Genomic DNA, 12,855 nt, shown 5'->3' with positions numbered 1-12,855 from the left:
TAGCAAAAGAAGGGTCTGAGACGGGTGATGGAAACATGGCGATCACCTGATCTGTGCACGCAGTCACGATCTCACAGCCTGAGGGAGGCGCCTTGAATCATTGAATCCGATCCACATCTTGGCGTGACGGCGTACGAGCGTCAGATGTCCGTGACGGCGGCCGCCCCTCCCGCCCCCCTCAGGGTCGGGCCTGAGATCAAGCAGCAGTACTCAGGGGTGGGCAGACGCGCCTCCCGCCTACCGGATTCACCGTGATGGGCAGTCTCGGCGGCGGAGCGGACCGGATCTGGGTCGAGCGACGGTGACTCTTGAGGCGGCAGGAAGAGGAGAGGTATGGACTATGGAGTGCTTGTGCGATGGCAAAGAATAGAAAATGGACCCTGTTTCAGCTGGGATAACTGACGAGATCCACAAATCAGGGGGCGGTTCCCAGGCTGTTTTCACACGGTCCACTCCAGTTAGTCTCTATGAATGGTGGGGCCATTGTTAGACTTCTCAATAATTAGATTACAAGTGTGCGGGAAAAAGGTACCAAATAAAAAAAAGAGGGAAACAATGGCGGGAGAAGGTTACGGATCCAAATATATTATAGGCCTTGGAAAAGATGGCGGGAGCCAGAAAAAAAACAAAAAAATGATTACGCTGTGTTTAAATTAAAAATATGGTTATTAGTGTTAGATCCAAATTAAATGAATATTTGGGATTGTAAATAGATTCGAATGAAAAAGTTATCTATAGTTTATAACTTTTCGAGATCTACAACTTTGCTTTTGGTCAATTACCCATCCGAGGTCGTACGAAAAATTGGAATTTCAAATGTGAAAAGTACTACAACTTTGGTATAATGTTCATCTTCATTGCAAGCAGGGCCGGCTCACGGTTTTCAAAGGCCACAGGGCGAGCCTGATACTATGGGCCCTTTAGATTAAGTATTTTTCATTTGTAATGGTAACTAAAAGGAAGGTATAAATTCTAATAATATATGTAATTTATGAAGAATAATGCCAATATTACAAACAAAAATGATAGAAATATAAAACTAGAATTACCAGCAACCTGCTAGAGCGCTAATGCTAACGCCTAGGTAGTAGATGCTCGCGTGGGCCATGGTGCCGCCACGCCCACCGGCCTGTGTTTGCATGAGTGCATTGGACTCTGATCTCCGGTGTCGGTGTCGGGTCGTCGTCTAGAGAAGGAGAACACCCGACATCGGGTCCAAGCGAAAGCAGATGAAAACAAAACACCAAACATCGAGTCACAATCGCGGCGTGGAAGGGGGGGAGTCCGTAAGACCGGGCGCTGCTCGGACCCCGAATGGATCTATCACAGAAGGCATGATGAGCTACTTTCTTCTTGGATGGGCCGAAAATAAGAAGTTAGATTGGCCCAATATATCAATTTGTGGTACATATAAAAAATAGGAACACTTTTTTAACATGGTTCAATTTTCCAAAATCAAAAGATTATTCCGTCATGTGTGATAGTTTGATTGCCAGTCACACGTGGGGACTCCTAACATTTGCTGAAAAACCTGCATGCCTGGGCTCGTATACTCCGAATTGAGTCAAGTACTACTACCTAGTACCTACAACATACTAGATGTTGGGCCCCCCTCCTCCGTGAGCCCGGGCTATCGCCCCGGCTGCCCTCCCCCTTAAGCCGGCCCTGATTGCAAGTCATATAAGAAAGTTATGAAGTTTTTTGTGCACCCCATAACAAGGTTCTGAAATAAAAAATGTCAATGACCTACTTTTAAGCACAAATATGTGTGTAGTCTAATGGTAGAGAAGAGTTTAACATGTTGGGGATCGTGGGTTCGAACCTGTGTCTTGCCCTTTTTTTGTCGACAGCACCTGTGTATATTATTTTATTAATCATCAACCTCATACACAGCGCATCAAAAGAGCTTGCTTGTTGTAAAAAAAAAATTAAAAAAACACTAAGTCCCGCATAGCCGCATAGCTGACAAAGGCACATAGGAGCGCGGATATGCTTCCAACGGTTTAGTAAACGTTGCTGTCTTAGCGGATATGCTTCCAATGGTTTAGTAAACATTGCTGTCTTATTCCTTGCAACAAATAAATTATGTGTTGCCATCTATCCGTTGCAAAAGGGGGTGTCAATTTGTAGTGACATAGGCTTGCCCATAGGTGAAATCGAGCCTCTTCATTGGGTGACTGATTTTCCGGTATGAATATACTCTCGCTACTAATGTCATTCGCAATAAACATCAGAAAAATTCTATATCGTAACCCACATTTGTCCATAGTCTTGGAGATAGGGCCAAGGAAACAACTTATGTGGATACTACGTATGCGAGTGGATCAACTCTTTTGCAAGTGAAAAAGGGCAAATGACAATGGAGGCATTCAATGTACGTGAGCACAATCACATCTGCTCTTTATTTTAATTCATTATTTTTTATGCTCATGTTTTTATCGAAAAATGTGACAGCGTTGGTGGATGAAAGAAGAACTCATTGAAATCGCTCGGATTAGGGCAATTCAAGAAGCTATATGCGGATTTCTACTCGATGAAGTCATAAATCCTAAGGGCGAATTTCATGGCGATCTTCGTATAAGCATCGCCCAAGAAGATCCGACGACGAGGAAGCTGATACGTTACTATAGTTGATGTGCTTAATAATTTGTAATATCTCATGTACTTTTGAACTTTTAAGTGTTCCATACATGACAAATATATATATATATATATATATATATAATATTAGTGTAATACGCTGTTCTAATATTACTGTGCAATGCAAAGAGTACGACTATGTAGTCACATACGGTAGAAATATGCATAGCCATACGTATAAAAACGAAAAGAAAAGAAACATAAAGAAGAAAAAACATTTAGTGCCGGCTAGTTATACCAGCCGGCACTAACCTTGCTGTCAGGACTCGGGCGGGGTCGGGCACGTTAGTGCCGGCTGGTATTACGGACCGGCACTAACATACGCACGTTAGTGCCGATCAGAGTAGCCGGCACTAACGTCTGTCACGTTAGTGTCGGCCACAGGGACCGGCACTAAGCCGTCCTGTAACCGGCACTGATGTGCCTTTCTCCCGCAGTGATTAGTGTATTCATAATGAAACCAACTATCACAATATGTAACATTTTCTATTAAAATCATTATCTTTGAAGATATTATTGATCAAAGATGGAAATGTTTGACTTTGACCAAGTTAAGTTTTTTGTCATGTATAAGCCCACTTTTTTGTCCTTTTATGTCTAGTTGACACTAATCAGTTCAATTAACACATGTTATTAGGTAGGTGCTACATGTGATGAGCAGCAGTCCTACATGCCGCGGCACGACGGCAACATGCATGCATTAGATTTCCGTGCGTGACAACCATTTCTTTTGGTTGACAATGCAAATTATCCCACGAAATTAGTCATCCCTTGCTTAATTAATAATTAACTAGGTCCTCTATGGATGATGTCGCAGAGCGAATTCGTTGTTCCCTTGTGCTGATCTTCACCAGAAGCAGCTGGGACAGCGACTCTTCATTAATTAATTAACAACTAAGATATATAATTCTACTGCAAAAAAAACAAGCCTTCCACTACGTCGTTTTATTTGTCAAGAAGCACTAGCTTGCGAACTGGCTAGGGGCTGTTGGTCTCTAACCCTATTGGAGAGGCCGTGGACTTGCAAAGAAAAGAAAAAAGAAATTCAAGCCTTGTCCAAGTGGAACATTAAAAGTAAATAATACACATTATTTTGCTGTCCAATCCATGTCATCGTGGAAGACACGACCATTATAAAAGATAAGTACTCCGGCAAAGGTTGCTGCAGAGTCTTCATGCTTGCGGCATTCTTGACTAAGCAAGAACATATAGCAAAGAGCTAGGGACGCAGTGGTTGGGCTTTGGCCATGGCCGGAGGAGGAGCGGCGGGCCGGAGATCACGCTGGAGCACACGCCCACATGGATCGTCGCCGCCGTTTGCTCCGTCATCGTTGTCATCTCCCTAGTCTTCGAGCGGCTGCTCCACGGCCTTGGCAAGGTGCGCTAGCTGCTGCTGCCTCCGGCCAGCACTTATTAGCTGGATCAGTAATTCTTGTTCTCTTTTCACTAACCAATTCAAAACATCTCCTATTCATGCATGAACAGAGGCTGAAGAAAGGCAGCAAGAAGCCACTGTACGATGCCCTCCTCAAGATTAAAGAAGGTTAGTTGTTTGACACACCATGCATCCTATTGTGTTGTTTTGTTCACTGTAAAGAGGATCAGAGTGGCGATGAGACTGATGACAATTGCGGCGGCGGCGGCGCAGAGCTGATGCTGGTAGGGTTCATCTCGCTCCTGCTCAGCGTGTTCCAGGGCGCCGCGCAGAAGATATGCGTCCGGGAGAGCATCATGCACCACATGCTTCCCTGCCCGCTGCCGCCGCGTGCTGGTGCCAAGTACGGCGCTGCAGCGTTCACCGGCGTGCTGGGTGGTGCGAGGAGGCTCCTGGCTGGAGGCGGCGCCGCCAGTGACTACTGCCAGAGAAAGGTATATATTTTGCTTAGCAGAAACATAACAAAATTTTGAATTCCAAGCAAACCGGCCGGCACAGTACAAAAATTCAGAGACCTCCTCCAACAATGGCATATGTGCTTAGCAGAAACATACCAAAATTTTGAATATAGCTCCAGTGCAAGGATGCCACTTGTTGCTTGCGTTCGATCAATTTCAATTATAATATCGAAAAATAGTTTTTGCAGATATGATAGAAATTGTTCGTTGAATTTTTATTTTTGGATATGAGTACTGCCTATGCATGTCATCCAAAACTTCGATAACTAATTCTGCTGGATATATAGATTATCCTTTTAAAAAAGAACAATATAGACCGTTTGACTTATTAGTTCATCCCTTCTTTTTAACCGGTACCATTAATATCATATGATTCCACACGTCTCCTTACCTGTTATTGGTTGAAACACACCTTTCATCTTTCATGTGTTCATCTCGCTCTCATTCTGCTTGAATATTCATTTTCCATTTTGTGTACAGGGCAAAGTTCCAATTCTCTCGGTTGAAGCTACGCATCAGTTACACATATTCATCTTTGTGTTAGCAGTCACACATGTAGTTCTTAGTGCTATTACAGCTATTCTTGGAATCGCACAGGTATGAGAACTTGTATCAGCATGGTATAGATAATATATAATGACCTATCATGTTAAACTTTGCTAAAGATTTCATTGTCATGTAGACAAGAAACTGGAGACGGTGGGAAGAACAGATCCAACTCAATAATGACAGTGGTATGATACACCACACACGTACTTCCCATACTTCCAAGTTTAGTAATCAATAACTTCATGGTTTCACTTATATAAACTCTGTTGTATAATGCCACTGGGAAAAAATATGTAGATCCCCAGATGATCAAACACGTGCAGGAATTCAAATTTATTCGAGATCACGTTAAAGGGCACGGTATTTGTTGGAAAATACATGGCTGGCTGGTATTTGTTCCCTTGTGCATAAAACCTATAAACACTTAATTTTTTGTATTTTGACAAAAAATGGAAAAAGAACACTTATACATCTTAAATTAATTCAGAGGTCGTTCTTCAAACAACTGTACGGGTCAGTCACTGAGGAGGACTATACAGCCATGCGGCTTGGCTTCATAACGGTAGTTAGAAATATACTTTCATCAATCAATAACCGATTCCATAGTATATGCCATATATACATAAATTTTTTTATCCCATGTGGAAGAAACATTGCAAGGGGCACCCGAAATTCAATTTTTACAAGTACATGATTAGAGCATTCGAGGCTGATTTCAAGAAAGTTGTTGGTATAAGGTAAATGGCTGAACTATTGATGTCTTATCTGCCTTTTAATATGGTTTATTGGTATATTAGTAAAGTTGAAATATAATGCAAATGTGCTTTCCTTATGCAGTTGGTACCTTTGGGCTTTGCTAGTGGTATTGTTACTATTGAACGTCCATGGTATAATTCCTATCTGACAAAATATCAGTCCACATTTCATTACTATATATATAGCTAAAAGTTCAACATCTGGCTTTTAGACACACCATTTTTAGAACCACTTTTACAAAGTGTATATCACACATATGATGCATTATAATATATTATATGGCTCTAACATATAAGGGGATATTTGGATCTCATAGGAATCTCGATTTTGGCTAATAATAATTTTGGTTGTTTGTATTTTTTGGATTATAATATGGATCATTTCTAACCCTAATAAATTATTTTTACCCCCCCCCCCCCTCTATCCAATATAATAGTAACGTTTAGAGACATTGTGGGAATATTATAATCTCGATGGTTGAGTTCTTATACTCCGCACAAGAATTTGGGGTATTTGGATTTCAAAGGGATTCTTTTACTTGATTTCTATAATCCCTACTAGATCCAAACATGGACATGTAAATGTTTATGACTTATCACTATGTATAAAGGGGCTCATTTACAGGCATATGTGCCTAAAGTTATCTAGAATGTAACTATGTGCTTAATGCCATATTTACATGTTCATTGGCACCACATACATATCAAACCTTATATATACATACTTTATGCACTACTTACAAAGTAGCTAGGGGTGGTAAAGGGGCTAAAATTTAGCCTAGAAGTTTTAATGATCAGATTATTTGGAGCTAAGGATGATTAAGAGCCGAGTTGGATTGTGAAGGGGGCATTAGGGCTACGATCCATTGCTACCCCTATTTACAAGTGGGTAAGTTGTGCTTGTAATTCTAAAAACTAATGCTACTCTTTTTTATGTTCATTTTCGTAGGATGGTATGTCTACATGTGGTTATCATTGGTCCCTCTCATTGTAAGTGTATGCTTTGTCAAGATAAAATTTAACATTTACACATCTTCGAGTTCTAAGTATATTTGAGGCTTATTGCACTTGAAGTTATTTCAAAACTATATAAATCATGCACATTGTTACTATTTTGTTGGATCTCTTATACTAATACAATTCAATAGGCAAATTATAGCATGTATATTCTTTTTTGCAGTTGCTACTTGTCGTTGGAAGTAAGATGGAACATATCATTACTGAGTTGGCTGTCCAAGTTGTCCAGAAGCATACAGCAATAGAAGGGGACGTGGCTGTCACTCCCTCAGATGATTTCTTTTGGTTCCACCGGCCTAAATTAGTCCTCCACTTGATAGACATTGTTCTGTTCCAAAATGCATTTGAGATTGCATTCTTCTTTTGGCTGTGGGTAAGGACACCAGAGCTAGCTAGCTAGTAGCTCCACAACCCCAAATCGTATTGGATTCAGGACAAAGTTGCATTTAAGCCATAAGGATGAACTTGATGGGGCCACTCTTACTTCTTAAATTATGATAATTTGAAATGGTGATGAGAATTCATAGAGTCACAAGTAGTTTACATGCAGCTGTATATCTTCATTCTATATCTGATGCGCCATGCTATTATGAACAACAAAGTATATATCAAAAGATATCTAGCATAATCAAATGTCAACATCACACCACACTGTCACCAAATGTTTACTTTTAATACAATTTATTTGCCTTTCAGGTAACATTTGGGTTCAAATCATGCATTATGGGAAAACCAGGATATGCTATTGCTCGACTTATAATAAGGTACCCTCTATAAAGATTTATTAACAATAATATTTGATATTAACATATGTAGAAATAAGTATTCATATATGTTATTTATGTGTGTTTCTAGTGCCGTCAGCCAGCTACTTTGTGGTTATAGCACACTGCCTCTCTACGCTATCGTCTCTCATGTAAGTTTATATGTTCACAAAAGGACTTCTATTTCAGGTTGTACTTGATCTCTAGTAAACAAGTCAATTTAGTTTTTATGAAGAATTCTAACCGTAGGTAAAATATTAGCATAGTTCAAAAATTGGTACATCAAAATGGCACCGTGAAATCCTTAAATATCACCATGACTTTAACTACTTATTGTCCAAATAAATGTTCTACATGCACAAAGATAATTTTAACTCATGATGTACCTTATATTCCTTTTAGTGTTCGATCATGCTAAGAGAATAACTCAAATTATTTAAGCATTGAATAGGGGTGAACTTGTACCTTAGTATCAGGGCAATATCTTGGGAAAAAGGTACATCTAGTACTGCATAAGCAGTGTATTATATGTTTTGTGTGGCATGCACACATGTTCAACTATTCTAGCCATCATTGAGCGCTAGCTAACAATCCACTATTATTGCCCTCAAATCTAATGCTAAAATTATTTTGTTCCCTACATGTAAAGATGGGAACTTCATTCAAGAAAGCCATATTTGATGATAACGTATCCGGAGGACTTGTCAACTGGGCTCAAAATGCTAGAAGGCGTAAAGGAAAGAACGCAACAAATCCAGAAGTTGGTGGCTCTTCTGTTGATGGGAGATATGGTGGTGATATTCAAATGACAAATGCATGAAAGGCTACTAAGATAATCTATGTGAATAAGAAAAACTACGTACTGCATGATGTCCTATAGCGACCTTTCACAACTGGATATAGTACATGCCATAAAGGGAATCAAGTTTGTTTGTGCTTCGAGTTTATGATTCTCCACTTGCACATTTAAGGTTCTAGTTTTGTTTTACATTTTACGATGGTTTAAATTTCATTCAGCGGTGTTAATTAATTCCAGCTTTGTTGTCTTTTAGATAAGTTTTCAACTGAATTGCGTTTGTTACATACAAATTTTATAATATTTTATCAGGACTTCAAAAATAAATTCCATGAATGTGGGCCTCAAATTAAACAGGTGAAACATAGATTGAATGTTAGTAGCATGAGAGGCATCAAAAACGAAATCAGAAATTCTCAAAGGTGAGGGGGGAATGATGTCCTGTCATACTGCGGTTAAGCCGCAACCTCTATGAGGCAACTGGGGGCTCTAAGTGTGAGGGGGAAATCAAATATCCTGACACTATTGAGGGCCACAACAGTTCAAACGAAGCCCATCAACGCACACATCCTCCATCACCTGTGAAACATTGGGCTCCATCCCCATCTTCCGAGGATGTGTACCCTTTGATCGTGTGCGTTGATGGGCTTCGTTTAAACTACATGTACTCTTTGATTGTTGATGGGCTTCGTTTGAACTACATCTTCGTTAAAGGGTACATAACCTCTATGTGCGTTGATGGGCTTCGTTAAAGTGGGAGGAGTGAGCAATGAGAGGTCGTGTCCGTGTTTAAAGTGGTAGGAGTGAGCGCTGTGGATCGTGCGAGTACTGTAGGCTTTTCAGGTGCATTTACACTCCACACTCCGGGTATCAGACCTTTGTGCGCCTATAAATACTCCGAAGTTTGTGAACTCCCAGCAGCACTCAAACACCAAAGCTCATTGTATACCCAATGTCTGGAGGTGGGTCTAGCGGGAAGAATTACTACGGTTTTGGGAAAGGAAAAGGGGGAAGAAAGGGAGACCCCATAATATGGGAGGGGCCTCTTGGACCTGATTCCTTTCCGGAACTAGTGTTTGAGTTACCGCCACAGTACAAGAGTGAATTTACCAATGAAACTCCTCTTTGACAATACGATAACCGTAGAGAACCGTGGCCAAAATGCAGACATGGTGAGGATTGCTTAGTGCAGATGTGCACCGACGGGATGGATGGCGGTCGACGTTTCTTCAAATTCCCACACGCATGGGTAATACTCGGTTGTTTTATTTCTTTATCTTCATTGAGACACCTTACATGAAATTTGTTTTGCAGTCTTCAGATGCTCCAGAAAACTGTGGTTTTACCAGGTGGGTCGATCCTGCACCAATTGATTCAGTTCAGGAGTTCATCGAGTACCTCCAGATAAAGATCTTTGATCTGGAGTGCAAGGTGAACAATTACGAGGAAGTGAGCGAGGGTAACAAAGACGACGAAGATGATGATACCAGTAATGCTGCCGCTTCACAGGATGAACCATGCACTATTTCTTACCGCAACTGCCCTTGTCACAAGAAGAAGGGCCCTGCCCCTCCGGCACCACCGTCTGCACCACCTGCAATGGGTGGATACTATGGAGAAGGCTCAACGCAGTTTGTTACGTGGGGGTACGGCTATTAGGACTACATAGTGCTAGTGACATGCTGCATCGTTGTATTTATTGTGTTTTTTTAAATTACCTAAGGCATGTTAGCTTAGTTCAGAATCTGTTTATCGTAGTTGCAACGGGTTCTGCCACGCCACTGCATGTCTGCTGTGTGTTTCATTAACGTTGTGTTATGATGTAATTCCTATGGTTTACATTGTCACGATTAGGCCGGTGCCGTGTAGTGTTCCGGGCGATGGGATGTGTCGGGGCAGTGCAATAATCACGAGTAGGTCGATGCAGTGACAGTACGACAATTAGGTTAGTGCGATAGTACGCTCGATGGGATACCAGAGAGCGCTGTGGAGCGTGGAAGTGCTGAAGTCATGAGCAGTGAGACGTCGTGTCATTGTTTAAAGTGGGATGAGTGAGCGGTGTTGAGCGTGCGAGGGTAGAAGTCAGGAACGAGAGGTCGTGTCCGTGTTTAAAGTGGTAGCAGCGAGCGCTGCGGAGCGTGCGAGTACTGAAGGTAGGAGCAGTGAGAGGTCCTGTTGTTGTTTAAAGTGCAATGAGTGCGCGCTGTGGAGAGTGCGAGTGCAGAAGCGTGGACGACTGTGGAGCTGTGAGAGGTAATATCTGTGTTCAAAGTGCTTGGACGATGCAGGCAGCCCTGCGTGTATAAAAAACCACCTTGTGGTTGCCGAGAGCACAGACTTGCAATTCAGGTTCAACTTTTTTAATTAGCCCAAACAAACAACTATGAGCTCCTCATTCTCCCGGGCAGCTTTCCGTCGGGAAATGGAGGCTAATTTAGGACCCTCTCCTAACGATCCTAATAGATGTATTACAGATTGTAAGGTATGGCCGAAAGGTGTAGAGCCACCCGATTGCTATTGCCAAATGCGTTGTGTTCCGAACATATCTCATGATTACAAGACTTTTGGCCAGAGGTATTGGTGTTGCAAGAATATCGAGGAAGTCCAAAAAAGAGGTGCAACATCACAGGTATAGATTAATTTGTAAATATGATTTTATTATTTTTTAATAATTTTGAATCGTTTCTTGTTTGCAAAAGTACGCTGGTGATGACACGCATACTCATTGGTGTCATTTCCATGAGTGGATTGACATGTGGATCACTTGTCGTGATCAGCAATATATGAAGTGGTTGAAGAAGGTGAATGAAGATTTACGCAAATGCGAGCGTGCAAAAGCAGACATGGCGGGACGTGATAAGGGTACTGCCCGTGAATGATTGATGTTGTACTGCTCCGTCTGAATAAATAATATAACGTTTGTTCGAATTACCTAAGGCATGTTAGGTTTAGTCTTGGACCTCGTTACCATAGCTTGCAACAGGTCCTGACATGCCATGTCATGTGTTGTGTGCGTTGAATTGTGTGGACCACTATTTTATTTGTGTTCAATGTATGAACGGTGATTGTTTTGTTTGTTTTTATTGTGTGTACTGGCCGATATATGCCCATGGAGTTGTCATCACGTTGGTCTGAAAAGTTTATTTGTAGAGCAATGCTTCTGAAAAATCTAGTTGTAGCTCATGTTTTATGAAATGGGTACTTGTAGTAGAAAGTACACAATGCAGATTAATTAGACATTCAAATTACAGAAATAATTGCACTGGCATGTACATGGAACACGCTAACGTCGTGTTCCATCTATACCTAACATGCCTTAGGGAATATGAAATTCGAACATTACATGATAGTCATCTACTGAGTGCACTGAGGATACTTCCCCTTCCTAATAGCCTCGGGCCCCGCCTCCTTCGCACGGCGGGCCCTCTCTCGCTTTCTCTCCCTATCAGCTTCACGCTCCTCCGCCTGCCGACGTTCCACATTTGCGAACCTCTTCTGGATCTCTTCTTTATCTTTCTTGCGCTTCTCCTCTATTTTTTCCTCTTGCAGCATTCGCTGCCACCTTTCCGCAGCCCACCTTGCTTCGTGCTCAACGTGTTCCTTAGCTTCGGTCGATTGCTCCGTGTCCAGCCACTGTATGAAATCACAAAGAGGTGGTGAACTCTATTTCCAAGCCGAGTTAGAATTAACTTACTGAAGAACCTCCTTGTCGTAGCGCTTTGGCGGATCGTACTCGTAGTTCTCACACATGAAGAACCTCCTGCCGAAGTCATCGCCCAAAACTTTGGACTCCATCAGCTTGCACAACGAATCGCAGAAGTAGATTGGAACTTGCACTCCTTGAGGCACATGTTCTCTAATCTTATTCCACGGAATGTAGGTAGAACCAGAGAAAGATATGGTGGTAGTGCGGGGATGGTTAGTGACTTCGTATGAGATGGAGTGATGTTCTATTTATAGATGGAGCTATTTGGTCTATAGGCATAGTTCATGCATGTCTATCGCCGTTTTGAACGGCGGTAGGTCCTCCCACATTTTTAATTATAGTAGGGGTGCAGAAGAATCTGATGCAAGACGACAGGACATCGAAATCGTAATTGAAACTCATGAATATCTCATAAAAATATATTTTCACATTCTGTTAGAGTTAAATCTAATTTGTATTAATTTTTTTTTAAAATATTTCCCTTACCTCCGCTATCTCTATTATTTTCTGAAATATCTCTAAACGTAAAGAAAATAATTACAGTTCAGACAGCCTATAAAATAATTAAACAATTATTTACAGTGAGAGCATATAAAATAATAAAAAATATGGGAATACCTACCGCCGTTTCAAACAGCGATAGGACACTGGGCGTCTACAGCCCGGCTACAGCCGGCTATAGCCGCGTTGTAACCCGGCGGTACCACCTACCGCCAGTTCATCCGGCGGTAGGTA

General features: G+C 41.5%; 1 protein-coding gene across 1 annotated transcript; it reads left to right on the top strand.

Moving 5' to 3' along the window:
- Nucleotides 1-4,293: 4,293 nt before the first annotated feature.
- Nucleotides 4,294-8,601, top strand: LOC120662373 (MLO-like protein 1). The gene is made up of 12 exons (XM_039941534.1): nt 4,294-4,509; nt 5,014-5,130; nt 5,216-5,267; nt 5,380-5,471; nt 5,570-5,644; nt 5,731-5,819; nt 5,920-5,969; nt 6,787-6,827; nt 7,018-7,227; nt 7,551-7,618; nt 7,710-7,770; nt 8,268-8,601. The coding sequence occupies exons 1-12, from the start codon at nt 4,294-4,296 to the stop codon at nt 8,436-8,438; spliced, it is 1,242 nt and encodes a 413-aa protein (XP_039797468.1). The 3' UTR covers nt 8,439-8,601.
- Nucleotides 8,602-12,855: the final 4,254 nt, after the last annotated feature.

The sequence above is a fragment of the Panicum virgatum genome, chromosome 2N (genome assembly GCF_016808335.1).
Source record: "Panicum virgatum strain AP13 chromosome 2N, P.virgatum_v5, whole genome shotgun sequence".
In the NCBI taxonomy this organism is placed as follows: domain Eukaryota; kingdom Viridiplantae; phylum Streptophyta; class Magnoliopsida; order Poales; family Poaceae; genus Panicum; species Panicum virgatum.
Note: the sequence above shows the minus strand (reverse complement) of the source record. Positions and strands in the feature narration are given on the sequence as shown.

Bases quoted from the DNA above. Each gene is read 5' to 3' on its own strand.
- LOC120662373 (XM_039941534.1), top strand. From the start codon at position 4,294: ATGCTGGTAGGGTTCATCTCGCTCCTGCTCAGCGTGTTCCAGGGCGCC. The intron at 5,472-5,569 runs GTATTTGTTCCC...AAATTAATTCAG, and splicing joins GGAAAATACATGGCTGGCTG to AGGTCGTTCTTCAAACAACT. The intron at 7,771-8,267 runs GTAAGTTTATAT...CTACATGTAAAG, and splicing joins TCTACGCTATCGTCTCTCAT to ATGGGAACTTCATTCAAGAA.